Genomic DNA, 26,699 nt, shown 5'->3' on the forward strand with positions numbered 1-26,699 from the left:
TTTTAAAAAAAAATTGTATGATTTTCAGGTTTATACATTTCACTAATTTAACAATAATGTTAACATTTCAAAACTTGACTTCCTTCCCCCTTTTCTGCGGTTCCTTAAATTTATTTTTAATGTCTTCTGTATATCCTAATTAATGTGTTCATTTATTCATCTACTTTAAATATATACTCTGATCAAACTGCAGGTTATTACTATAATCCTGCCAATGTTCTTACCTGTTTACAATTTATCTGTAAATATTCAATACTCCATTTCCATTCTTTTATAAAAAGTTTGTTATATTGAGTTCTTATTGTTCTGGTAAGTTTTGCCATTTCTACATATTCCATAAGTTTTTGTATCCATTCTTCCTTTGCTTCTACTTCTTTCCATTTTGGGGTAACATTCTTGCCGCTGTAGTAGCATACATGAATAAGTTTCTATACGGTTTAAGTGGTACTGTCCCTATAATTTCCTGTTGCCTCTCCTACAATCAGGAAAAAAATCTGCAAGAACACACACACAATTAGTAATTTTAATTTTGCACTTTTATTTGCAGTAGCTTTGTGTCTTATTTGCACATGTACAGCTATTCAAGGATCTTAACAACCGTACAATATATAACCTGTATCAGCTCTTATGTGCAATAAACATGATTATTCTTTCCTTCTGCTCCCTTTTCAAAATGTGTAGTGGTTATATTGTCTTTCTATCCCTAAACCCACTTTCCCTCAAATTAGTATCTGTGAAGGAACAGGAACACAAGATAAAACAAAAGGACAAGGGCAAAATAAAGTTCATCTGCTGACAGGAAGGGAAACTAAGTTCTCCTGCAGTCACTACAGCACAGATAACAGTGTTATGCTAGCAGAATGTGATACCATAAACACAGGGCATAATCAGAATTCTTCAGACCATATTGTCCTAAAACCACATTTCATGAAAAATGCACAGCAAGTAGGTTTCAGCAGTAAGATGTTTAGCATCCAGATGTGCTCTCTGGGTCTTTTGAGTTTCCACAGGTTACGGAGACGGGTTATGTATCTCAGTGGATCAGTCCACACCTTGCATACTAAACATCCCAGGTTCAGTTCCTGGCACCTTCAGGTAGGGCTGGGAAAGAATCCTGTCTGAAATATTGGAAGCCCCTTACCCAATCAGTTTCATCAATATTGAAGTAGATGGACCAATGGACTGTAATATAATTTCGTGTTCTAAATAATGTATTCTTTTAGAAATAACATTGATTCTACTGAGATGCTGGGAAACAAGTTGCCACCAAGCTAGTTAACTAGCTGCCTTGCAATTTACAAGCATTTAACTTGTGCAAATTCAGCTTTATGTATTTGACCACATAAAAATAAGGGGGGTATCGAGAGGGGGGAGGCACTGGCAGTCCCAACCACCATTGCACTCACCTTGGAACAGCACTGGGAGATGCAGGGAGATCGTTCAGTGGCCTTGAGCGTGTTTGGAGGTGTAAGGAGTGTGTTTTGACTACTGTAGAGGCAACTGTGGCTTTATATCAGCTACCCCGGTAACCCCTGCGTAAGCTGAGTCGACTATACTATGATCTAATAGTTTGTTTCAAATTTAAGTGGGACTACACAAGTGCTTCTGCAGAGGGCTTAAAATATATTATGGCTCTCTGCACTGAGGTTAAACTATACTAACAAACCGAGCAATCCTATGTTCCCATGAGGAGGAGATCCGTGGTGGAGTATCTGCTACAACCATAGCCCTGCCTGCTTGCTTTGACCAGGGGAGAATGTGGCAGGTGTAGACCTACAAGGTTTCCTCTTCCTGTCAACCTCTTTCCTATTTTCATTAATAGTAAGGAAAAGAAGTACACTCGATGCAAGGGGAACAAGGAGGGTTTGGAACTAGCAGATCCGAGGCCTCCCCTAAACCCCCCATTTCTGGTTGAACTGGCCTCAGGACACTGCCAGTCCAGGGAGCCCTATACTCATAGAGGAGGCTCTCAGCATCCTATGGCAGCATCCTGCCCCCTGGTTCTAAGAGTCATAGGAAAACCTATTTAAACTGATTCCGCTTATTAGACTATTGATTCAAATAAAACACACTCAGAAGTAAGCTCCATTCACATCAATAGGACTTACTTCAACATTTAAAAGTCTAAGACCAGGGTGCCAGCAACGCATATTTTATATTTCAATGAATTGCTTTAATAATTGTTTAACCTTCAAGACACTACATAGTATCATAGGTGCCAGTACATTGCTAAATTAATGAAAACTTTATGGGGGTTACAAATTCTATTATTTACTCAAATATTTGACATGAACAAAAAAGCAAACAGACCCTCTACAACTGTGTTGCTGTGTCTAATCAATGCATCTCATAGCACTGGAAGTGGAAGGTTTGCCTTGATGGTCAGCTCCAGTAGGCTGTTAGTCTCAAGTGCCAAAAGGAGACTAGGTGGTATTAGAACAGTCTTAATAGTTCACGTCTTCAGTTATGATCAGTTTAATGGTTTTCAATAAGCTATAGAACGTCGGCAAAAAACAATTAAGTGGTCAACAGTTCTTGGCATACAGTAAAAAGTAATCACTATGCAAGATAATTGCTGATTTCCAAACACAAGTATGAATAAGGATTACAAATAAATTGGCAAAAGGAAAGTTTAAAGCTGGAGACTTGTGGGTGTGCGCTTTGTTGGTAAAAGGAATTGAAACTTATTCCAAATGCCTGCCCTTTACTATTCTGAAGTATTTCCTAATTCTGGACAAGAAATTAAATTTATGTTTCCAATCTTCATTAAGTAAATTATTAACAGCTGAACTGAAAATGTTAGTTATAAGGACAGAATAACTGTGAAATTATGTGAGCTTCAGCCATACTGATCAGTTAAAAACTCTCTGCAAAAACATTTCTACATGTTCATTTGCTGTCTCATGGGACAGCAAATATGCTTAAAGGAACTACGCCTATTATTTGCACATGTGCAGAAAGAAGAAATATTCAAAAAATATAGCATGGCAAGTGTACTGCTGGTTAAAGCATCACCTGTAACCACGTTCTGTCCCTCTATCAGTGTTGTTGTTAGGAGGAGATAACACACAAGAGGGAACATTGCCTCTTTTGAATTATTTTATTAAGATCCACGTTTTATATAAAATAGAACAAGAAAACCAAACAAATCTATAAAATCAAGTGAGCAGTCCAGGTGACAAACCACTAAAAGCTCTGCTTTCGTGGTTCAGCTTGATGTCACTAGAATGCTGACATACTGATAGCCTCAAACTTTATAGTCGCTGGGTGTATATACACAGAAAGCAGATATGTCTCAAAAGTACACCAAAGAAAGGTAAGAAAGATGGCTTTCCCGCGCCGCAGCTGCCCTTGACAAAGGTTAAAATGATGCTCAACTGCATTACACCAATGACCTTTGAAGAACCGCTAGGAAGAGCTTCACATTGAGCAGTTTGAAGGAAGGTTCAGAAAATACTGCACTGTACCTGTGCTATAGCCACTATCCTCTGCGCCACCAGAGGAACGCTTTTGTTTTCAAAAGTGACTGTAACCATTGTATCCACCCAAAGTAGGTTGCAGATAACAGGTTCCAAACCTCAAAATTAATGTTTTAAGCCTGTTGCTGGACAATTTATGCAAAACACAACACAATACAAGCAATGGCACTTTCCTTGTCCGTTCTGTATAATCCAAACTACACTTCCAGATTCTAGCGTCCTGAAATATGACAGTGGCTCATATGCTCTTGGGAGCAGTCTGGTAACATCCACAACCGTTTTACCTCTTCCTATAAAATTATTTTACAGTGCACCATGATGCACTATCTCCTACTGAAAAACAGGATATGAGACAGACTCCTCTAAAAGTAAGCAACACCACTGGAAAATATGCCCAGAGGCCCTGCTTATCTGAGATGAAAAGGGTCAAACAGCATTCAACGCTTTGAAGGGAGGTGTGTTTGAAAAACAGCTAATTGTACCAAAGAGAAGCTACCAAGGCATTTGATTCAGCACTTGAGTAGACTGTAGCCTCCAACCTTTATCAAAGTCTAGGACATTCTTATCTTCTCCCAGAAACCCAGAGCAAGAATATAATCAGGCTTCTTACAGATTTTTACAAAAATTATGCCGTAACAGCAGGGTTGACACTTGCTCGGCATAAACAGGCAGGACTTCACAGAATAGGCTGTTTATCCAAGGCAAAGTAGATTACTCCATAACATGTGAATGCAACCCAAGTTAAATATTAAGGTGAATGAGCGAAGGGTTTTAAAAGGGATGGGGAAAACCAAGCTCTTAAGTATATATATTTTTAAAAAATGTTGCAACAAACATGTTTGTTAATTAATACCCTGTCTTTGGTACAATTTAGAATCAAAAGGAGGCTGGTGGGAAACTGCACATATACACTGTGAATATGGAAGAGAAATACAAATGTAAATACAATAGTTAATGAAGAAAATTGAACTCAAATGTTAATTAGTAAATGGTTTCTGGAGTTCATGAAATGTAGACAAGCAAGACTTAAGTTATCACTATTGCATGTGAACTGTTTGGTTGCAACAATAAAGGTTCCTTTAACCAAGTTAAAGACTCATTTTATTTCTACTTTCAAGGTGGAAGGGAAAGTCAAATAGATCTGTTCACCGATTTCCTCTCCACTGTACGCAAAGCCACATACACACATACACACACATGCACACACCCTTTAATCTGCACTGAAAATGTATTATTTGTTTTTTTCCTTTTTAACTGAAAAGGTAGATCCTGGGAGTAAGTGCAAAATGCAAAAATCAACCAACAGGAATTGCTGAACAAGCAGCATAATTAAAATACAAAATATTTTATATTATTGAACTATTAAACGGGTAATGTTCACTGTTTCTGTAAAACTTTGGAACCACACAGCTGATTTCTTAAATCTAGTCCATGTCAACTTCCAGAACTATTAATGAATTAATTAGCTTCATTTTTTGATGCTTCATCGAAGTTTTCTACAAGATCTGAAAAACATGGAAAGTATAATACAGTAACATTCAATAGGAGAGCCAAAGAGAAATGTTTTTTATTAAAATGTATGTTTTATCTAAAAGACTATGGTATAATGAACATTATTCCTACATCATTTTTATCTCAAAACCTCAAAGCAATTACAAGACCTTCTTTTTTGTTTAACGGTGACTAGGCCCTAGTATTTCTATGGAGTGAGTTGCAATTACATCTGGTCAGCACTGGAAAAATAATTCTGTTAGTCTCTCCCTATGCCTGCTATCAGGCAACATGGCAGCTCCTAGACTGACATCTGTTGTTATGCCAGCAAACATGTAGGCATTAAACAAAAATGATCTATAGTACAATCCTATGCTTGCTTACAAGGAAGTAAGCTCCCCACGCCCCACGTACAACAGAGCTCACTCCCATGTCAGGATGCATGGGACTGCAACCCCTAATCAAATCGGGATGATAACAGCTATGGCTTATAGACAATTGACCTCTGAGCTGCAATCAACAAATGCAACCTGTATTTTGCCTTATATTAATTTTTCAAATGTTCACCAATGATGGCTACGCTTCATGAAATCTAGACTTATTTGCTAAATTATTGCAGTCTTGTGTGAGACCCTTCTAAAAAAAATCAGGGGCTAAATGACTCAAACTTAACATTTAATTTATGTAGTGAGCAATATTTAAAAGGATTTTGAAAGACAGATTATACAACACAGATACAACCATTAATAGCCCCCCCCTTCTATTCATTACAGTAAACCTCTTTTTCTGCTTGTTCTTAAAATATTATTCCCTCACAGAATCCACTAGTTAAGTTTCTCACCCCATTTGAGAGGTGCCTAAGTCTCTAGGAACCAAAGGCATAGCAGCAGATGCAAATCCTTCTGCAAAGGCTTGTGGTTTCCTAGGGTTGGTCCCGTGACAGTTATGTGCTCCAGGATGTACAGCATGTAATTCTTATGAAGCACTTTCCCTTTGTATCTGTGATTAACCCACCAAGTAGATTCTCAAATTTACAAAAACATTGTCTCGTGCTCAGTCAAGCAGATACATGCTAAATAATTTAAAGATTAGGTAGAATAATCTTACCAGGAACGTCATCATCTTCTTCATCAATATCTTCTGATTTTGGTACTTTGCTATCCAACACTAGAAAATAAAATAAAATTATTGATATAGTAATTAACAAAATTTGATCAATTTAAGAAACAAATTCAGCATGCATAAGGAAAAGATCACAGTTTACGGCACAAAAAAGAAGTGCAACTTTGCAAATAAAATAGATTTTATGCAAACAGTGGCAGTGGAAAATTAATTACAAGCAGAAATTTACAAGAATCATTGTTTATAGGCAACAATTACTGGTTCTGACTGAATAAAACCTCTTTCTAAGTAGTGCAGCAGACACACAACTGGAGATGCCATACACCCTGTGATATTTAACACAAAATAACCAATACATAGAATATTACAGTGGAACCTCGGTTTTCGAACGTAATCCGTTCCGGAAGACCGCTAAGACTTCTGAAACGTTTGAAAACTGAAAACTCAAACAAGCCGCCGCTTCGAAAGTTCGACTTCCAAGGCACGTTCAAAAACGGAAGCATTTCTTTCCGGGTTTTCGGCGTTCGGCTTCTGATACATTTGTCAATGGAGACGATCGAAACCCGAGCTTCCACTGTATCTCCAATTTAGTCAAACAGCAAGCATCTCTCCTGAATTATACCTGACATCTTACAACATTTCCACATAACAGTCTACCCAGTATGCTTTCTTGGTGTAAAATCTTTACAGTCTATGCTGATGTAGGTTTTAGTACTTCCCATCCTAAATGCCAATGGAGCAAGTCTTAGGATTGGGCTTTGAGGTTTCACTAATATAGAGATAATTCAAATAGAAGTATGTGAGAAAATTAATATGCTTGTAACCAACATAGTGGGGGTTTTTGTTCTTCTATTAGGGTATCACAGAAATATTTTTATAATAGCTTCCATTGCTCTGTACCAGTGTCAAGTGATAAAGGAAATGCCTTCATGATTTTATTCTGTGAGCCACCCTGATACCTTATGATGAAGGGCAGTACTGTATATAAATCTAATAAATAAAAATAATAAAAAAGAGAACTCTGTTTACCTTTCAATGTACCCTGTCATGAAACTCATTAAATGGCCCTAAGGGAGTCACTATCTTTCAGCCTAACTTTCCCTATAAGATTGCTATGAGGACAAAATAGGGTTTACAATGCTTGCCACCCTGAGCTCTTGAAAAGCAGCATCTGTGATAGTTCCCTTTATACATGTATCTGGGAGCAAGTCCCACTAATGTCAACTGGACTTACTTCTGAGTAGGCAGGCACAGGATTGTGTTGTTAAGTCTTTAATCAGACTGACAATTATTATACTGTTTTTAATCAGACACAAGTTCAACACTCAGATTATACCCCAAACCTTCATTTTCACCTTCCGTTACAACATTCTGCTCATGGTGCTCCAAAGTACATTCACATAGCTATCTGTTAGTTAATGCAATTTTCACAGCAATTCCCACATTTAGAAGCCTTTAGTTAATGGTTTGGGGAAAGGACAAAGCAATACAAGGTATCCATATAGTTATTACAAATGAGGAAAGTAAGGGAGGGGGTGGTGGATTTATTGGTCTGGGGTTTTTTTTGTTTTGGTAATATCTATTATTTATTTTATGCTTTTATCTTGTATTTTTGTGTTTGAACCGCCCTGAGATCTAAGGGTGAAGGGTGGGATACAAATAATAATAAATAACAACAATATTATTATTATTAAGAATTACTAGGGAAATTATGGAAAACTTGATATTAGGTAAATGCTGCAATCCTATGCATACTTATCTATTAATAAGGTCCACTAAACACAGTGGGACTTCTAAATAAACATGCACAGAATTGCAGAGTTCTATACCAGGGTTGTTCAACATGTTGATCAGGATCTACTGGTCGATTGTGGGCTCCCTTTCCTTTGTGGTGGCAAGAGCACCTGCCCCCCTCCCATTTCCGCTGGAAAGGAAGATGGAGCCCTAAAAAAACGCTCAACAACTTTGACCTGATCCCCCCAGGGGTAGATCACTGCCAGTTTTTTATTCTGTGAGTAGATTGCAGTCTCTTAGGAGTTGGACGTCCCTGTTCTATACTATTAGAAATGCTCTAGTGAAGCTAGGAATGCGTGGGGGAGGGTGGAATAAAAAACAGAAAGTCCTGTGCACAAGAAAAGCTGCTCAGAGTAAGAAAAGCTGACCCTCAGGAATTTTATGCTAACAAACAAGGCTGTAAAAAACCAGCTCCATGTCTCAGACAGGGATACCTACCTTGCCTTGGGAACTGTTCAGCTAACTTTCTGAGACTTGTTAAGCTGTCAGCACCCAGCTGGCTTAAGATGCCAGGCAGCATTTCCGTAATTGGTTTAGCTTCAGCATGACCAGTAATTGCAAATGTATTTGCAGAAAGCGAAGCCTGGACCTTGGGATTGTTGAAATGAATAACTGTTCCATCATCTTTTATCATATTCACCTGTTTTAAAAATAGATGATTAAAATTCATTCATCTTAATTAATATTAAAAAAGTACTATCAAGAAAGAAAAGAACCACCAAGATTTTTTTATTTTGTAATAGTTAGCATCCACTCTAAGGCGTTGCACACCCAATTTTAGGCCTGACTAACTGTAAAAGAGATTTATAAACACTATCATCAATGTATATAATTTAAAATTACATCAGTTGGAAGTGCAAGATTTTGTAAAGCAATAAGAATTCAGATTAACAAATAACTGAAATATCAGCATCCTAAGCATTTAACTAAGCCATGTCAGTTCCAAAAACAATATGAAAGGAAAGTCACATTTCTCAAGATAAAAAAAAGAAATGAGAGGCACAGCTTTCATACTCTGGAATTTTGATGTAAATATCACACTTTTGTACATCTAAAATAAACTATTACACTTCAAAGCTAAGAAACATAAGGCATCTTTACAATACAAAAATAAACTTGTTTCAAACATGTTTTAACTGCCCTTGCTTTCCCTCCATTGCAAAGAACTCTGGAAACTAATATAATACAGTGGAATAGTCAAAAATTTATGCACTTTATATAAGTGATGATTATTTATTAGTCCACAATGGTGTAATCTTGGTGCTATTTTTTTTAAGCGAACAATTATACTATGGGTGTGTTATTCCATGCTCAATCAGATATGCATGTGCACAGCAATGTCTGAAAATGAGCACTATATATTAGTCCAGAAATGTTGTATATTTGGTGTTTTTCTGAAAAAAGTGCATGATCATTGTGAAAGACTGAGCTATGCCATTGCACTGATATATCCTTAGCTTCCTCACAAAAATAACAAAGAGCTCTGAGGATCTACAAAACTACAATTCTGGAGAAACTATGACTTTCAAATTGGTTTAAATGATGGGTGTCCCCTGGATAGCACTCCGCTCTGCCCTTTGTTTAATGCTCCTATTTATTGCTCCTATATAGACACATGTCCAAATGCCACCCATACTCTTTCTCCAGTCCATATTGAGGCCCATCATGTCCTCTTCAGAACACTGTGACCACCATAGAACAGGGCTGTCCTCTGGAAGTGGGCCAAAACACTCAACACAATAACAAGACTTGTTACAGCAGGATAGCAGCTGTTTCCCTGCTTTCTCAAACATCTGCTTAAAGCAACTTGCCTAGTGGAAGGAATGGCTCCCTATCATAGCCTGGACCCTGCTGAAGCTAAGTAGGTCTGGATCCAGCCAGTTTCTAGATGGAAGACTGCCTGGAAATTCTATGCATGCTGCTTTGGGGAAAAATGTAATATAGTAAACAAATATAATACCATTCCACATAATACTATTTCCACATGTAGATAGTGGGGCAAAAAGGTTCTACTTACTCATCTAGAAGACTCGCAGTTACTTTCATACAAAATGCCTTTAGAAAAGGGACGTAAAGTTACTTAGAATAAAACCTTTTGTTTCAAAGGAACTTGTTTCCAAGTAAATGCGCCCAGGATCACAGTTAAGCAACAATCTGACTTGTGTTTTCCAGTTAAAACTTTGCATCTTGTATGTATCTTAATTCAGACATAATGTCAAAACACAGTTTGTCCTTTAGAGAACGAGCAGTGCCAATCATCAGGTTTGCAGATGCCCTCCAACCTTTCTCTCTTATTTCATACCTGAGGTGAGAGTAAAGCTTCTGCTTCTAGTTTGCAGCAACCCGTAGTGTGCTGTCAAGTGAAGATCCCAAAAGCACAGCAGGAGATGAAGATAAACCATGGTTTGTGTGTCTCTTTGTTTTGAGGACAAACCACAATTTGCTGCAAGCCAGAACAGGACACTTCTACTCTTCCCTCATATTAGAACAAGGGGATGGGGGCGGGGGAGCAAAGGAGGCTTTGTGTGAACCCAATACTTTCTACTGCACATTCTCATAATAAAAATACCGATTTAGGTAATATGGAAGTTGTGCTAGTTTATTATTATTTTTATCATTATTATTATTATTAGATACATATTTGACAGCACCTTGAGATTACTTCTTAGTAAGCTTTTTATTGCAAATTGGCATGAGCTTTCATAGCCAACAGCCTACTTCATCAGATGCCAAGTTGAATCTTGAGAGAGCAAGGTAGGAAAGATAGAAGTGGACTATTTTGTCTCATGAACTGCCCCTTCCATGGGACTCTGTAATATCTGCACCATCCCACACAAAGTTATGGAACAAATGTCCTCAGTTATACAAGGGAAATCATGCATGAAACTCCAAAAGACCTCTTATTGAAGGATCTCTCACACAATGCACACACACACTGAAATCACAACAAACTCTGAGCCACACCTCATTTAAAATGAGGTAAGGTTGCCAGAGGCCAGGCACTTCTCTTTTTAAGGGGCCTGACTTGGCCCACAGGCCCCACGTCCTGCCCCCCCCAATAATCCCATTTTAAATCAGAAAGATTTCACATTATTCCTGTGATCAGTTGGGAGATCACGTAGATATGACTGAAATTGTTTTATACTGATGTACCTCTTCAATCCCAGCAATATTGTTTACTGCCAATTTTTTGAGTGAACTCTGAAGCTTTTTATCATCAGCTGTGGCTGTTCTGTGGACTACCTTCTTCTTTCTACGAGCTGTACCCTGAAAAACAGAATGGAGAAAATAAATCATTGCTCCTAGAGGAAGAAAAATGGATCTTACACAAATGCTTATCAAAAACAACAAAATAATCTCAAAGTACCTTAAAATGTAATACATGTACTGCAGTAGGAGGGGTTTTTTTTAGGCAAGAACCTGTTTCACTACTGTATAGTTTGTATAATTCTACTCTAACTTTCCACTCCAAATTTTCTCACTTATTGCCGCCAAGGAAGGGAGGCTTGATTCAGTGACAGTTTTCATGGGGGATTATCATTAAGGTGGCAATGTGAGGGTGTAAAATAGTAGGCTAAAGGTGGTGGTGGTCCTCAGACCACAATGCATTTCCTGCTGCAAGGACCAATTCCATTTCTGCTGCCCTTCCTCTTTTCAGCCTTGTGTGTCCAATTACCAGTAACAACTCCTTCGGCACCTAAGATATACTGTTTCAAAATTACATAATATGCTGCCTTTTAGAAGAAAATGTTCATCTTTTAAGAAAACAGTTCAGGAATATACCATATTTTTTGCACTTTTTCCCCTCCAAAAATGAAGGGGAAATGTGTGTGCGTCCTATGGGGCGAATACAGGCTTTCACTGAAGCCTGGAGAGCGAGAGGGGTCGGTGCGCACCGACCCCTCTCGCTCTCCAGGCTTCAGGAGAGCCCCAGCACCAGCCCCACAAGGTCGGGGGACAGAGGGAGGCGGAACGCCGCCACCCCGCTGTCTCCCGAAGTGGTTTGGAGGCTGACGGCAGTGCGTCTCCCCGCTGTTCCCGGACCTGATCTCAAGGCGGGCGGCGGGGAGAAGAGCGCTTTTCCCCGCTGCCTGCCCCACAAGCTCCGGGAACAGCTGGGAAGCGCAGCGCGTCTTCCCGCTGTCCCTGGACCTGATCTGAAGGCGGGCTGCAGGGAGAAGAGCGCTTCTCCCCGCTGCCGGCCCCACAAGCACCTGGAGGGGAAATAAAAATGTTTTCCTTTATTTCCCCCCAAAAAAACTTGATGCGTCCTATGGGCCGGTGCGTCCCATGAGGCGAAAAATACGGTAACATGAACCTTTTTCTTCTCAAAAGAATGTAGCCAACAGTACTAGGGCTATATACTCAGAACCAGCCTGAGCACATCAGAATGGGCAATAGCCTGAGGAAAACAGACATTCCCTACAAACCCCTAAACTATGGAAAATACTTACATATGTATTACACACACACACACACACACACACACGTGTGTGTGTGTGTGTTTCTATTTACACACATACAATTATAAATGGAGTGGAGGAAGTTATATTCTTGCATTCATACCTTTCCACCTATTCGGACCTGCGCCTGAAGTTTAGCCAGCTTTTCTTGATTCATCGTGCTTTATCTGAAAAATACAAACAACATAAATGCTTATAACATATTCAGATTTATTTAATAATTTTTACTTCACTGTCTTTCAAAATACCAAGCATCTGTATCTGAATGCACACAAACAACCTATCAATAAAAGGAATGTTACCTCTATTCCAATTCCTCAAACTATCTCGAGGGTGGGGGTGTAAAAGCACTGAAATCATGTTGGCTCTTCCCCTTCCTGTCCCTGGACTGCCTTCAAGGAGAGAAGACATCTCTTTCCACACTACCCCTATCCCTGCAGCTGGTAACTGGTTTTGCAGTCACCATATCATGGTTTCCAGCACTTACTTCCTCACACAGGAATGAGCAGCTGCCATTTGCTCAGGAGAGAAAGTAAAGGCATGCACTTAGGAATACCAGTGTGCATGTACACACACATGCTAAATCTGACATCTGACAGGACAATCCCTATATCTGGAATGTTTGCCCTCCATGTCCCAAACTGAACTGTTTATTTTTTCCACACAGAACTACAGAAACTATTGAGAATTGAGCCTGCCTCTATCTGCATGGTGCCACATCTTGGTCTGTGCATTTCCATCTACATAACATTTGTTAGTCATGATAGTGTATATCAGGAAGTTGGGAGCATGTGACAAAGAATGAATCTTGGAAACTGCCTATTACACCCATGTTGGTTACATCTATATTCTACCCTTTCACTAAGGAGCTCAGAGCAGTATTTTGTGGCTCATAAACCATCCTGTGGTGTAAATGACACTAAGAGACAGCGACTTACTTGTCCAAGGCTACCTGGTGACCTTTATAGCAGAGAGGAGATATGACTCTAGAATTACCAAGCTACAAGGCAAGCTCACTTTTTCTGAAAATATTTATGATGGAAGGGATTCACCTAACATGTTCCATCAGCGGAAGCCCTGTCAAGGACTTCCACTTGCACAAGGTTTCCCCCCCACTCCTCCTTCTTAGAACCCCCTAAAATTAGTTTGGGAAGCATCAGGAGAACCCCAAAGTAGTGTGCAGGGCAAGGCAAGGGGAGAATTGTTCCATCTGGCAAGCTGACATGCTTGCACAGAGAGAATGTTCATAACAGCACAATGTTGAATATCAGCCATGGAGTCCAAAAAGTGTGCATAAGATAATTTGTGGTCCTAGTAACACAGCCCTAATCCAAAACGCATATACATGGAAGCAAAATTGACCCATTATGATTTTGTACTCTGTATACAAACTACTAATATGCATTTACTGTACTATAGAAATGGCAACTTGAGCATTATATCTTAGTACACAAATGAGGAAGCAATCAATCAAATCATGAAAATATAGTCATTGAGCCTTTCCTATGTTACATACCACACTAATAATAATAATAATAATAATAATAATAATAATAATAATAATTTATTTATACCCCGCCTGGCTGGCTGGGTTTCCCCAGCCACTCTGGGCGGCTTCCAACAGAATATTAAAATACAATAGTCTATTAAACATGAAAAGCTTCCCTAAACAGGGAAGCCTTCAGATGTCTTCTAAAAGTCTAGTAGTTGTTCTTCTCTTTGACATCTGGTGGGAGGGCGTTCCACAGGGCGGGTGCCACTACTGAGAAGGCCCTCTGCCTGGTTCCCTGTAACTTGGCTTCTCATAGCAAGGGAACCACCAGAAGGCCCTGTGCACTGGACCTGTGTCTGGGCAGAATTACGGGGGTGGAGACGCTCCTTCAGGTATACTGGACCAAGGTCATTTAGGGCTTTAAAGGTCAGCACTAACACTTTGAATTTTGCTCAGAAACTTATTGGGTAGTGTAGGTGTTATGTGGTCTAAGCGGCCACCCCCAGTCACCAGTCTAGCTGCCGCATTCTGGATTAGTTGTAGTTTCCGGGTCACTTTCAAAGGTACAAACACTTGACCAATCAACCCCATGTCTTATCTGCTTAAATGAGATTTATGGAAACATTTGCTTAGATCTATGTTTTTGCTCACTATTAAGTCCCAAAGATGCAACTATGTCTAGGACCAGGACAGAGAGTTAACAACCAGCAGCAACACATAAGTCAAATAACTATTAAAAAACCTAGCACTTTGGTCTGCAAATGTGTTTACTTTGGGATACGGGTCAGATTCATTTTCATTTCATTTTAAAATATGACATTCCATATCAAGCAGCATGTGCATGCTTCAGGAAAAGTTAAAGCTGCAGTGTGCCATTTTATTCTCTAACCCATAACCAGTTGTCCTGTTGCAATTGAACTAAACAGAACTAAGTTAATCAGCAGCTTATACTTTGCAAACCAGAATTGCTGTAGGTTGAAACTAAGTAGCTAAGCATTTGGCAATGAAGAAAATGGAAAGGTTTTCCTTTCTCAAGGCCCCCATTAGCTCTATCCCTTTGATGGGTTGAAAAAGGAGAAATATGTTCTCAGAAACAACCCACAATTTGTTTTATCAAGGAATGTGATAAAAGAGCCACATGATGGATTCGACCCCGAGAGTACAAAGAAGGTCAGATTAGTAGAAGCAGAGAAAGACACAACAGGAATGGTCTTTATTTCAACCTTGAACTAAAGAACCTTTAGAGGTGGAATCAGCAAAAGTACTACCAGGAAGAAGAGAAACTAATGGCTAGAACTGGGTAACAAGAACATCCACCACAGCATGGAGGAAAACATTCTTGCAGAGGAGCCTCATCTCCATTTTCCTCACTGGAATAAGAGAAAAGTTAAACTATTGATACTGAGAATGTTAAAATTAAGGAGTTGTGGATTTACATCATTTAGTTTTGGAAGCAGCAGGCATGTTCCTTATTTCAGAATTTTGCAGCTCATTTCAGAATTTTGCAGCTTCACAGACGCTTATTCTATTATTATATCCAAAGTGTAGGTTTCCATAACCTTAAAAAGAAAATGGTGTGAACAAGAACTAACTCCGCACAGCAGAGGAACCAAATATGATAATATACAGCCTTTGATACAAAGGAACGTTCAGTTGCAAGCAATGAAAAAAACAAAAAACCCAAGGTCTCCAAAATTAAAACATGGCAACTGATGCAACACAGAAATGTATTAAGCGAGCAGTAAAATCTACACAGGAAGGTGAAAGAGCTCCAGATTGCCAGTTCCTGTTGGAGGAGGGGTGCGGGCTTCCCTAAGGGTATAAAGGAACACCAAAAAGAAACACCCCCGGTACACTAAGGGGTAGTAAGGAAGCCCCCTCAATGTCTTACGCCCAGGGATGGGAACCCCGTCCAAGGCGTAACCCAAATTTTGGGTGCAGTGCGACCTAGGCCAGCGCAGGATCCTGCTGGCCCTAAAGTGCTTTGGGCGAGGAGGTGGAGCTAGTCCTCAGCAAGCCCGCTTCTGTTGCGGGAAGGTTTCCGCGACGGAGGGTCCGCGCCCACCAACCCTGACCGGGGGTGGGGGGTGGACTTGAACGGGCGCTGTGGCGGGGGGGGGGGGGCTCTGCTTCCAAGGGCCGGACCTCGGGGAAGGCGTTCCCCAGCGGAGTCTGGGCTCCCCGTTGCCAGGCCCACTCTCTCCGGCCCACCAGCAGCAGCCCCTCCCACCGCCCATGGCGCTCCGCGCGCGCACAGCGGAGTGTGGGGCGGAGGAACCGCAATCTCGACCTGTGGGGACCGTGAGGGGCGCAAGGGCAACGGGGCGCGGAGGGGGTCAAGCAGGAAGTTTTCACCTCAGTCCGAAGAACCCTCCGAAGGCAACACGCGGCAAGAACAAGATGGCGGCTTAGGTGTGGGGGTGGGGTGGGGGTAGAAAGGGGCCCAGAGAAAGGAGGCCTCGGACCACGGGACCATGGCCCCGCCCTCCTCACCCGATTGGAAGAAAGCGAGGCTCGTTTGCATAACACGGGCGGCGGCGGCGTAGGAGGACAGCCTGGTCCTTCCTTTCTGTTTTTCCCTACCTAGACAATAAAACGACAGCCCTCAATGCAATGCAGTGAGCGCAGCAGGATAGACGTGCCCGGGGGTGGGGAAGAGGGACATAGAGAAAAATGCCTCTGAAGCAATGTATGCTGGGAGTTGTAGTCATCCTTAGGAGCAGCTAGAATGGAGTGGTGCTTTTTTTGCAATGCGCACAAGCTGTTCTTTAGCTTGGGGTGGAAGAATATTAATGTTTTTGTAGCGCATGATAGGAAAGAGCTTGTTTGCGGTTTGGGATTACTGCCCCCCCCCGGCAACCTCCTCCTTTCGTTGATCAGAATGAAGCTGGAAATGGACTTAACCGGCCTTTCAAGAATCAGTTCCCCACCGCTTCTGACTTTCCCCTTCAAAGTGCCACTGAGTTTGCCCACGGCCCCAATCCTACGTGAGCTCTTCCTGCGGAACAAGCTTCGCTGAATGCAGAGGGACTTGCATCAGAGCAAGCCTGCTGCAGGACTGTGCTTCGAACTGGGGAGCTGATGTTACAGTTGCCTTTCATGAGCCGTCGGACCAGAGTTAGGACAGTTCGCCTTTTAGAAATGCACGAGAAACGAACAACTCCGTAGACACTTAGAAATTCCTACGTAGATTCCGAGCGGAAAAAGGAAGACACTCTTCTGCACAGCATGAGAACTATACATGTGCGTATATAATAATACCCCGGACCCAAATCTCTGAAGCGCCTCCTGTATCCTTCCGATAACATCACTTCCTCTTAAACAAAGAAGCTGACTTGGGTTAATCAGATACTATTGCTTAAGAGGATCGCTGTGCGGAGCTGGAGTAATTGTCCTGGTGAAGATCTTGGCAGACAGCATGAAGGTTCAGTTAGCAGCGCTGTCGACTTTCCTGCTTTGCCAATTGCTTGTCGCAGTTTCTGCTGGGGAAGCATTTGGAAAAGGTTAGATACCAATTCTTATTTCCTCTTTTGTTTTAACTGATGTTTTCAAATGCCTGTGCTTTGCAAAAAATAAGCAAAAAGGTTTAGGGCGTGATCATCCCTAAGCTATCTGTGATAACAAATACGATTCTTATATTCGCATCTACTATTGGAAAAATAGTTGATTTCAAGAGAGCACTGTAGTTTCTCTAGTCTAGGCCATGAGTTGCTCAGGGTGACAATTTCCAGGGCCCTTTTTGTTTTGTTCAAATAAAAAGATATGTATAAATCCTTTAGAAAAGAGAATTGCTTGCTTTGGAATAACTTCAAACTTCATTGATGTTCCTAGGAATGGTATCTTAGATTGCCATTCTAAAAGCATTTATTTCCTCGCATGTGATGATATATAGAAAATGGTTTTTATCTTCTGTAACTGATGCTTTAAATTATGCAACATATATTCCCCCTTTTCTTTCAAGGTTTTGGAGATCATATTCACTGGAGGACACTGGAAGATGGGAAAAAGGAAGCAGCAGCCAGGTATCTTGTGCAAGCGGGACAACCTTGTACAACCTTAAAACTGGCTTATTTGGAGGTTAATTTCCCTGTTATCCATAATAATTGCTTCCAAATAAGTGAACTGAGGTGTAAATTTCATAAGGTTAGCCTTACTATTAAACAACGTCCTGGCTTATCGCTACACTCAAAAAAAGATGCAGAGTTTATACGTACATAAAAACAACCTCTGCCATACCAAAGTAAATTTGCTTTAGGTTGTGAGCTGTATATGCTGCTTTCCCCCCTCTGATGAGAGAGATAGTCCAAACCGTAAATCAAGTTTACTTTGTAGTAAGTCCTAGGAAATTCAATTGAACTTATCCTCTTTGTTAGTATTGTTCAAAAAAATCTAATAAAATTAAAACCAACAGGGAAAAAATATTCCGGAAAACTCTCAGTTGACTCTCATGCAGAATTAGGCCTGTCTAAACGTGTTTGGAACTGGATTACTGCAGGACTTGACATCTTTCCGCAGGGCCTGCAAGACAGAGCTGTTCCACCAGGCCTTTGGTCAGGGCGCAGCCTGACTCCCTCCTTTGGCAATCTTTACAGAACTTTAGCTTATGGTTGCCATCAATTTTGATTTTAATTAATTTTTATAATGTTGCACTATTTTAGTGTTGTTAGCCGCCCTGAACCCAGCTTCGGCTGGGGAGGGCGGGATATAAATAAAATTTATTGTTATTATTATTACTTAAGCAAAAGAATTGCAGTCACAACCTAAAAACCTGAAGCTGCAGATTAGTACCAGTAATAGCCTTTTGTAAGAACTTGATCTCCAGCCTTACACAAGAAGGCGTGAAATTAATCAGAGACTGACAAACTGATCACCTCGAGTTCAGCCATACAGTTGGGATTTCATGCTGCTGCTGCAATTAATTGATACTCTTCTTTAATTGCTTTTTAAGTTAGCACATGGAAATAACATGCTTTAAAGGAACAATCTGCTTTGATATGAAAATGTTTTAGTGATGATCCGAGTGTATACCCGAGTACAGTTTTGCTTGAAATGAAATAGAGATTAGGGCTGTAGTCATATTTACAACACTTGGGTGGCATGTTGTGAGCGCTACATGACGCCTTTCAACTTCTGTTGTTTCCAGCTTTTAGTGTGACATATTTTGAGGATAGGTTTTCACAGGTGAATGTCAGGAGTTTGAGATTTGGGGGAGAGTACGCTTATTTTGTTCTTGGAACTAATAGCAGCTTCCACAGCGGTTTCTCAGCTATGCCATGGTGCATTTGGGAAAAGAAGAAAAGAAACTGCCCCAGCTGGGTAGCCAGTTGCGACCTGTGTGGTTGTGTGGAACCGCCCTCCTTACCCTGGTGTCACTGCAGCTTACCTGGACAGGGCTGGGGTGAGGTGGTAGCAAGATCGGGGTGGATGCACCAGTGGAGTCAATCTTGTCCTCTTGCCAGCGCATCTGTACAGCCCCCAGCTTCAGTAGCACTAATGTTGGGATGATGGCTCCACCACTGCACACAGGCTGCTACTGTAGGTAGCTACTATACTTGGCGTGCATCTTCCAGTGAGGAGTTAGAAGCCTTCAACGTCAAAGGTTCTGGGACTAATGACACTTTCCTTGGCCAACTGTAAAGGTGACTTCTGGCATGCTCTGGAGAGGGATCCAGCTATGACCTGGATCTTATTGTGCCATTAACAGGAGCTGACATTCTTCTGTTACAGTTGTGCTGTGGACAAGAACTTTGGATAATGAAAAACCCAACTAGCTCACAAATGTAGAGACCTTTGGAAAATTGGCTTCTTTATTACAACAACATTGTACAACACAATTACACTCCTTGCACATCAGCTGATGCTCAGTCTTGCTTTCTGCAGGGATCAGCTGTGTAAGCAGTTGATTCAGGATCCATCCAGGACATGGGATGTCAAGTGTGGGGCAGCTGGACATGGTTTGGAGGGAAGCAGTCTCCTGGGTCAAATGGGGAGGGATGGTGGGGCAAATTTGGCCCACAAGCCAGAGGTTAGCCACCCCTACACTAGAGCTATAATCCTCTGCACACTTACTTGGTAGTAAGACATAAATGTTTTCTTCTAGTGCTTTAATAAGGTAATATATAAAGAGGGATTCTTTCCCAGCTGAGTACAGCAGATGTTGGTGAACCCCAACTCCCATCAGCCCCGGCCACCATGGCTAATAGTCAGGGATGATGGGAGTTGGAGTCCAACAATGTATTGAGAACCACAGGTTCCCCAGTCCTCCCATAAGGCACAACAAAATAATAATAGCAAGTATATGTGGGTTGTGGGCAAAGCAGGTGATGTGCAAAAATGTAACATCAGATAAATGGGCAATATGAGTGAGGGCTGGATAGCAGATGGCTGGGCAATTAAGGCAACACATGAAAGACTTGCACTTCTTGGTCATTATCCATAGAGTTTAGTGTGCAGCTCTTTGACCTACAAATATTGCTCCCGATCTCCCTTTTAGGTTTGCTTGGATTTATTTTTTTTACCACACCTCTGACAAACATAGTAGTGCCTAAGAAAGCTTTTCGCATTGTGAATTCCAGGTTTAATCCTATAAATCACTTGCATATCTAAAGGTGAAATCACTTGAGTAAACTAGACCTCCTTTTCCTGTAAGGTGGACAGTTGGCTAATCTTTTATTAGGTATAAAAGAGTAGGACATATTAACCTTGTTCTTAATAAATCTTTAATCTTAATGAAGCTACAATGGAACCCCCTTCCTTTTATAAATTTCATTCTGCAGTTGCACCTTATAGAACAATCTTGTGCATGTTTACTCAAAAGTAAGTCTTAAGAGTATTGGAGTACATTAATGGTGCATTTCAATGTCTTTTTTTTCTTTTTTAGTGGGTTGCCTCTCATGATAATCATTCACAAATCCTGGTGTGGTGCTTGCAAAGGTAAGATAAATTAACATTCCCTGAGAGCACTTCAGAATCTTCCAATTGGATAGATACATAACATTTGTAGGAGAAAGTGTAATTTTACAGAGAGTATAGCATATATGTATTGTCTTCATAAATAAAACTATACTTATAAGGTAGGGGTTTTTTCTAGATATAGCTGTGGCTAAATGCTAGTTGAAAAGCTGCCTAAGCTTTTACTATTTGGATTCTGTGAGCCAAAGTTCAGAGAGTAAAGATTAGACATGTACTACACTGATGAACAAACTTACTTCAAACACCAATGAAAATGTAAAAATACTTTTAGTTCAAGAGTGACCATTTCTTTTGTGTTTTTTATTGAGAAAAACAAGAGAGCATTGCTTATGTTTCTTCGGCTTTTTATACTTGTATAGAACTGTTTTGTATCACTTTTTCTTTGTATTCGGTATATTAACAAAAGTAACAAGGGCTCTTTTCTTTTTATTTAAATGCGAGGATTTTGATGACTGATTCTGGTTGTGATCTAACTAAAGTTAGTCATGCTTAAGTCATACTGAAATCTAGATTGCAAGTTAGGTGTGAGACAATTGTTCCCATGGGACTGATTTAGCTGGGTTTGGACCCTTGTGATTAGAAGCCTGTCCTGTGTGTAAGAATTATGACACTTGTTCTCTTTCCTGATTAATTTTTCCTTTCTATGCTTTTCTTAGCTTTAAAACCAAAGTTTTCGGAATCTAAGGAAATCTCAGAGCTTGCCCATAATTTCGTGATGGTCAACCTTGAGGTAAGTTTCAGTTGGATAGTTGCTAAGATACTGAAATGAAGCATTTCCCCGTATTCTTCCTTGGAACTTTCTGAGACAATTTATGAAGATACAGAAAGCAAACATAAAACATTCTCTGTATTTTGGGGTGTGTGTGAGGAACTACACCTCCATTGATTTATCCATTATTTTACATTGCACATCCTTAATACAGTGGTACCTTGGTTCCTAAACTTAATTCGTTCTGGAAGTTTGTTGCAAAACCAAAGCATTCCAAAACCAAGGCGCGCTTTCCCATAGAAAGTAATGCAGAATGGATTAATCCATTCCAGACTTTTAAAAACAACCCCTAAAACAGCAATTTAACATGAATTTTACTATCTAACGAGACCACTGATCCATAAAATGAAAGCAATAATCAATGTACTGTACTATAAAATAAATGAGACAGTATTGTAGATAAAAATTAAAATTAATTTTTATTCTTGTGTGCACTATGATAGTCATTGTTTGGATGGGGGGTGGGGCTTTTATCCATTTCTGCAGTCACACAATCAATCAATCAGTAGCTGAACTGGGTTCCACACAGTCACAAAAACAAGTCACAAGCCACAGTCACAAGTCAGTGCCATAAAATGAAGAACAAGTCACAGTCAAAACAACGAAAAAGCCACACAAACAAAAACGCAAAAAAATAGCAAAAACAAAAGCTCCAAATATCACTTCTGTTTTGCATGGGTGATCGGGACTGAACAGGCAACACACTCAACAGGAAGCCTCTGATTAGCAGTGGGGTACTCAATTTACAAACAGAACACACTCAACAGGAAGTGTAACATGTTCAGCTTCCAAGGCAAAGTTCACAAACCGGAACACCTACTTCCAGGTTTGCAGCGTTCTATTTCCAAGTTGTTCATAAACTAAGCTGTTCTAAAACCAAGGTACCACTGTGATGTTGAATGAATGAACAAACTATTATTGTCAAAGTAATAGTCTGCTGTTTTCACAAAGAAATATTACTGATGAACAATTGCAGTGACTTGCCCTTCTTTCGAGAGGTGATATCCAACTGTGGTGTCCATCTTGCAGAATGGATCTCCATACCTTGAAATGCCAAAGGTTGAGCTTGAGAAACTTTGCATCCAAGGCAGTTGCACTTCCACAGAGCTGTGGGTCTTTCCTTTGCTTATACGTATAGAAACAATAAAGATAGATTTCTGTGGAAATAGTCCTAATGTTCCTTTACTTTATCTTTTTAACTTTCAGGATGAAGAGGAACCCAAAGATGAAGCTTTTAGTCCTGATGGTGGTTACATTCCCAGAATCATTTTCATGGGTGAGGCAGCTTCTTATCCCTCTTGGAGAACTGCATTGCTGTTGTCATCACATGGATGTTTTCATTTGTTCTCTCTGCTTTTTGTAGATCCCAGTGGAAACATCCATCCAGAGATCATAAATGAGAAAGGAAACCCCAGCTACAAGTACTTTTATACCAATGCTGAACAAGGTACATGTGAATTAAGTTCAAATTGGGCTTTATCTCAGATGGCTATAGTAGCCCTGGCAGCTCTCTGACTTGTATTTCACTACAGGTGTCCTGATTAATTTACAGTTCAGAACTATATTGCATTATAGCCGATTACCATTGCGTGTAAATGGTGTAAGTTTAAGCATACACGTTTAGGATTCTGTCAGACTCTTAAGTTACATCAGAGTATTGGCCAAAGAAAGGACATTTGACAGACTTGTTCTTTTTCACATCTTCTGTTAGGGGGATAATGGAATAATTGAGCTTAAGAAATGGGAGGCATTTCTAGAATGTTTTGCTTTCTCATAGGTCAGGGTTCATCTGACAAGCCCTGTTATTCTGCTTGCCCAAAATTGGCTGGGGTCCAGTAAGGAGAGCCCTCAAAGCAGCATACTGTGGGAGGAGAGAGCAAAAATGAAGGGGAAATCTGGGTGCATCCTATGGGGCGAATGCAGGCTTTCGCTGAAGCTTGGAGAGTGAGAGGGGTTGGTACGCACCGACCCCTCTCGCTCTCCAGGCTTCAGGAACACATCCGCAGCCTAGGCAGCCCTGCGGGAGTTCCCGCAGGGCTATCTAGGCTGCGGATAGCAGCCTGCTTCCCGGAGCGCCAGGTGTGCTGAAAGCAGAGCGCCCGGCGCTTCGGGAACACATCCGCAGCCTAGGCAGCCCTGCAGGAGTTCCCACAGGGCTCCCTACGCTGCGGATAGCAGCCTGCTGCCTGGCGCGAGGGGCGCCCTGAAGCAGAGCGCCCCGCCCGCCGGGCAGACATCGGCCTGCCCCACAAGCTCGGGGGACAGCAAGGAGGCGCAGCGCAGCCATCCCGCTGTTCCTCAACCTGGTTCGGTTTCCCCGACCTGGTTTTTTGGGGAGGAAATAAAGGGGAGAAATTTCCTTTATTTCCCCCCCAAAAAACTAGGTGCCTCCTATGGGACGGAGCGTCCTATGGGACGAAAAATACGGTACTTGGCTTGGAGAACTGCACTGCAAAATTCAGAGAAGTAAAAATTTTGAAGGTTGGCTGTGTTTTGGTTTGCATATTGTCTCAGAAAATGTGAATTAGGCAAGTTTTAAATGCAAACTGGATGAATTTCTCTCCTATTCATGTCAATTGAACTGAACCAAGTACTAAGCATCTTTCACGTTTAATATTACAGTCATCCAAGGCATGAAGGAAGCCCAAGAGAAGCTGACAGGCGATGCTTTCAGGAAGAAACATCTTGGAGATGAATTATAATACACTGGGGATCTGTTTTATATAAATTCAGAATCTAAAATGATATATGACTCTTTCCCTCCTCCTTTTTCCCCAATGAGGAATTGTAGATGCACTGATACGATCTTTTTCCTACTGATAACTTGTTCGATCAAATACTATCTAATTTTTCAGACAGTGAAGTCAAAATAAATAACTCTGTCCTCTCTTGTTTACATTGAAATGCCTGTTTATAGGATAAATAAAGCTAAAATACTTACTGATGAATGAATGTTTCAACCTTGAGCATATTATAAACCACAGTTTCAGTGGAGTTTAAGGCCTAACTCTTTTTAAATTGCTTATTCTCTATGAGGTAAAGGCTGGTATCTGGTTTGTGATGAGGACATTGGTCTTAATAGAATCATCTATTCCTTTTATCATAAACAGGCTTAGTCTTGCTTATTTCAGTAGGAACTTCTAGATATTAATGTTTAGGATTACAACAATCTTGCCTTTACTGTTCAGTATGAACATTTACCAAGCCCACTGTACTAAACTAATAATTCTGTCATGAACGCTACACCAAGTAGAGTTATTTTCCTACATGCCCAAGGAGCAGCATGAAGAACATTGGAAGTACAAAATTGTTTTTCTTTTCCTTACAGAATTGCCTGCTCCTCCTTTGGTTACATTTAGACACAAACATAGCTTTCCCATTTGTGCATTTGTCTTTTAATTCTTTTGTGAATAGAAGAGAAAATGTAATGAAGTATTTAGTGTGAAAATCTCTTAACTTGCTGAATGTTCTCGGTGGATGCCTTGCTTCATCATATTGTACTGTATTTTTGTATCTGGGTAAACAATAAAATTGATTTTTATTTTTCATTTCATTTTGAGATAACAGTAACTTCTATGAGGGGCTAAAGGCATAATGTTGAATTTGTGAAGTTACTGTTGAATGTTTCATTCTTTTTCCCCACATGTTTTCATGCATAGACATCTGTAGTTTTTAAAAATCCCATTACATTCAGTAGTTCTGTACCTAACACTATTTTCTAAGCATTTAATTCAGCAAAGTTAAATGAGAATGGGTCTAACAAATTTGCCTGTTATTATGAAAATAAAATTACTTTTAAAATTTCTACAGTAATAGCGCTCACATCTTCCAGTGACAGCACAATCCTAACTATGTATACTCTGTTGTAAGCCCTATTGAATTCAGTGGGACTTTCTTCCAGGTAAATGGGGCTAGGATTGCAAGCTTTGTAACAATTGTGTAAAAAGTTTTTATTAAGAGCAACCAACTTACTGCACACAAGGGGAAAACCTATGTTAGCAAGTTATAGGGAACTTACTGGCTTTCCTTGATGTAATTATGAAATGGTATGCAATACATTTCATTTCAAGACAAAAAAATCTCCAAGTGGTTTACAGCAATAAAATAGCGTAACAACAACATTGCAGTAAAATCAAAGTTTACTATAGGTAACTGATTTCTATTGCCTTTCTTGCTGAATGTTGAATGAGGAGCTATGAAAGTTTTTTTAAAAACACCAAAGAACCTTCAGTGCGTAAATGTAAAGCCCTTTCTGGCATAAATAGTATGATTTTAGCAGATTCAAGCTACTGTGGTCAGATATTACTTTATATGTACTACATCCATAAAAACTTTTTTTTTAATGAAGAGTTGCCTTTACACACATTAATTTTTTCAATCATTTAATACAATATATCATTTTATTTTATTACTTTAAAAACTCTTCTGCCTTAGTTTAGTGGAATGTTCTCTACATCTGGAAATCAGTCGATACTTTGGCCAAAGTGGTGAGTGTGAATAGGGTTGCAAAGACAAATCCATACAGATAGAAGGGGTTCTTCAGATCATCAGATTACAAACCAATGTTTTAAAGGTTAGTGTCAGCACTTCCAGACATAAGACGGGTAACACAACTGAAAATTGCCTAAAGCCCTGCCTTTCACATGCATTCTAGTATTTGAGTTTGCACCAGTCGAAGTTTCTGGACTGTTGTCAAAGGCAGCCCTATGAAAAGAGCACTACAGTAATCTAAGCATATGAATCTGGCCAATTTCTGCACTTGCTGCCAAGTGCTTAATTACTGTCTGGCTCTATCTTTTGGCTTATGTGCATGGATTTATTTCAGAAATGAGTTGTAATCAAATGGGTTAATTTCCATTTTGGAAGGAAAAAAAATCCTTGTAAAATATCAAGCAAGAGGAGACAATCTTAATACGCATTTATTTCCACAAACATCATCATTATTCTTATTATTAATTTACTAATTCTGTGCAAGAACTCAGGTTAGCTTAATTGGTAGAGAATCTGGGGTGTGGGTTCAAGCCCCATATTGGGCAAAATATTCCTGCATTGCAGGGGGTTGGACTAGGTCAGTGTTTCCTAACCGGGGGCCCCCAGGATATTCCAAATGAGATATT

General features: G+C 40.2%; 2 protein-coding genes and 1 long non-coding RNA gene across 4 annotated transcripts; 2 read left to right on the plus strand and 1 right to left on the minus strand.

Annotated features, from left to right (window-relative positions):
* Positions 1–518: 518 nt before the first annotated feature.
* Positions 519–16,470, minus strand: BTF3L4 (basic transcription factor 3 like 4). 2 transcript variants are annotated; one of them, XM_082225729.1, is made up of 6 exons: positions 16,335–16,470; positions 12,453–12,516; positions 11,040–11,153; positions 8,325–8,526; positions 6,078–6,137; positions 519–4,984 (listed from the first exon to the last, which is right to left on the minus strand). In XM_082225729.1, the coding sequence occupies exons 2-6, from the start codon at positions 12,504–12,506 to the stop codon at positions 4,938–4,940; spliced, it is 477 nt and encodes a 158-aa protein (XP_082081855.1). In that variant the 5' UTR covers positions 12,507–12,516; positions 16,335–16,470; the 3' UTR covers positions 519–4,937. The 2 variants fall into 2 exon arrangements, with proteins under 2 accessions (XP_082081855.1, XP_082081854.1); XM_082225728.1 differs by having other exon boundaries at positions 16,197–16,335.
* Positions 12,523–13,730, plus strand: LOC309533994. Its single transcript, XR_014220581.1, has 2 exons — positions 12,523–12,709; positions 12,790–13,730. It is a non-coding gene; the product is annotated as an uncharacterized lncRNA (long non-coding RNA).
* A 646-nt stretch (positions 16,471–17,116) lies between the features above and the next one.
* Positions 17,117–25,135, plus strand: TXNDC12 (thioredoxin domain containing 12). Its single transcript, XM_082225727.1, has 7 exons — positions 17,117–17,344; positions 17,803–17,863; positions 20,722–20,774; positions 21,470–21,543; positions 22,789–22,858; positions 22,946–23,029; positions 24,205–25,135. The coding sequence occupies exons 1-7, from the start codon at positions 17,260–17,262 to the stop codon at positions 24,282–24,284; spliced, it is 507 nt and encodes a 168-aa protein (XP_082081853.1). The 5' UTR covers positions 17,117–17,259; the 3' UTR covers positions 24,285–25,135.
* Positions 25,136–26,699: the final 1,564 nt, after the last annotated feature.

The sequence above is a fragment of the Podarcis vaucheri genome (genome assembly GCF_965113315.1).
Source record: "Podarcis vaucheri genome assembly, chromosome: 6".
NCBI lineage: Eukaryota > Metazoa > Chordata > Lepidosauria > Squamata > Lacertidae > Podarcis > Podarcis vaucheri.

Coding starts and splice junctions, on each gene's coding strand:
- BTF3L4 (XM_082225729.1), bottom strand. CDS start 12,506: ATGAATCAAGAAAAGCTGGCTAAACTTCAGGCGCAGGTCCGAATAGGT. Junction 11,154..12,452: donor AGGTCCGAATAGGTGGAAAG/GTATGAATGCAA, acceptor TCTGTTTTTCAG/GGTACAGCTCGTAGAAAGAA. Junction 4,985..6,077: donor AGAAGATGATGACGTTCCTG/GTAAGATTATTC, acceptor CATGTTTTTCAG/ATCTTGTAGAAAACTTCGAT.
- TXNDC12 (XM_082225727.1), top strand. CDS start 17,260: ATGAAGGTTCAGTTAGCAGCGCTGTCGACTTTCCTGCTTTGCCAATTG. Junction 21,544..22,788: donor TCGTGATGGTCAACCTTGAG/GTAAGTTTCAGT, acceptor TTTAACTTTCAG/GATGAAGAGGAACCCAAAGA. Junction 23,030..24,204: donor TTATACCAATGCTGAACAAG/GTACATGTGAAT, acceptor TTAATATTACAG/TCATCCAAGGCATGAAGGAA.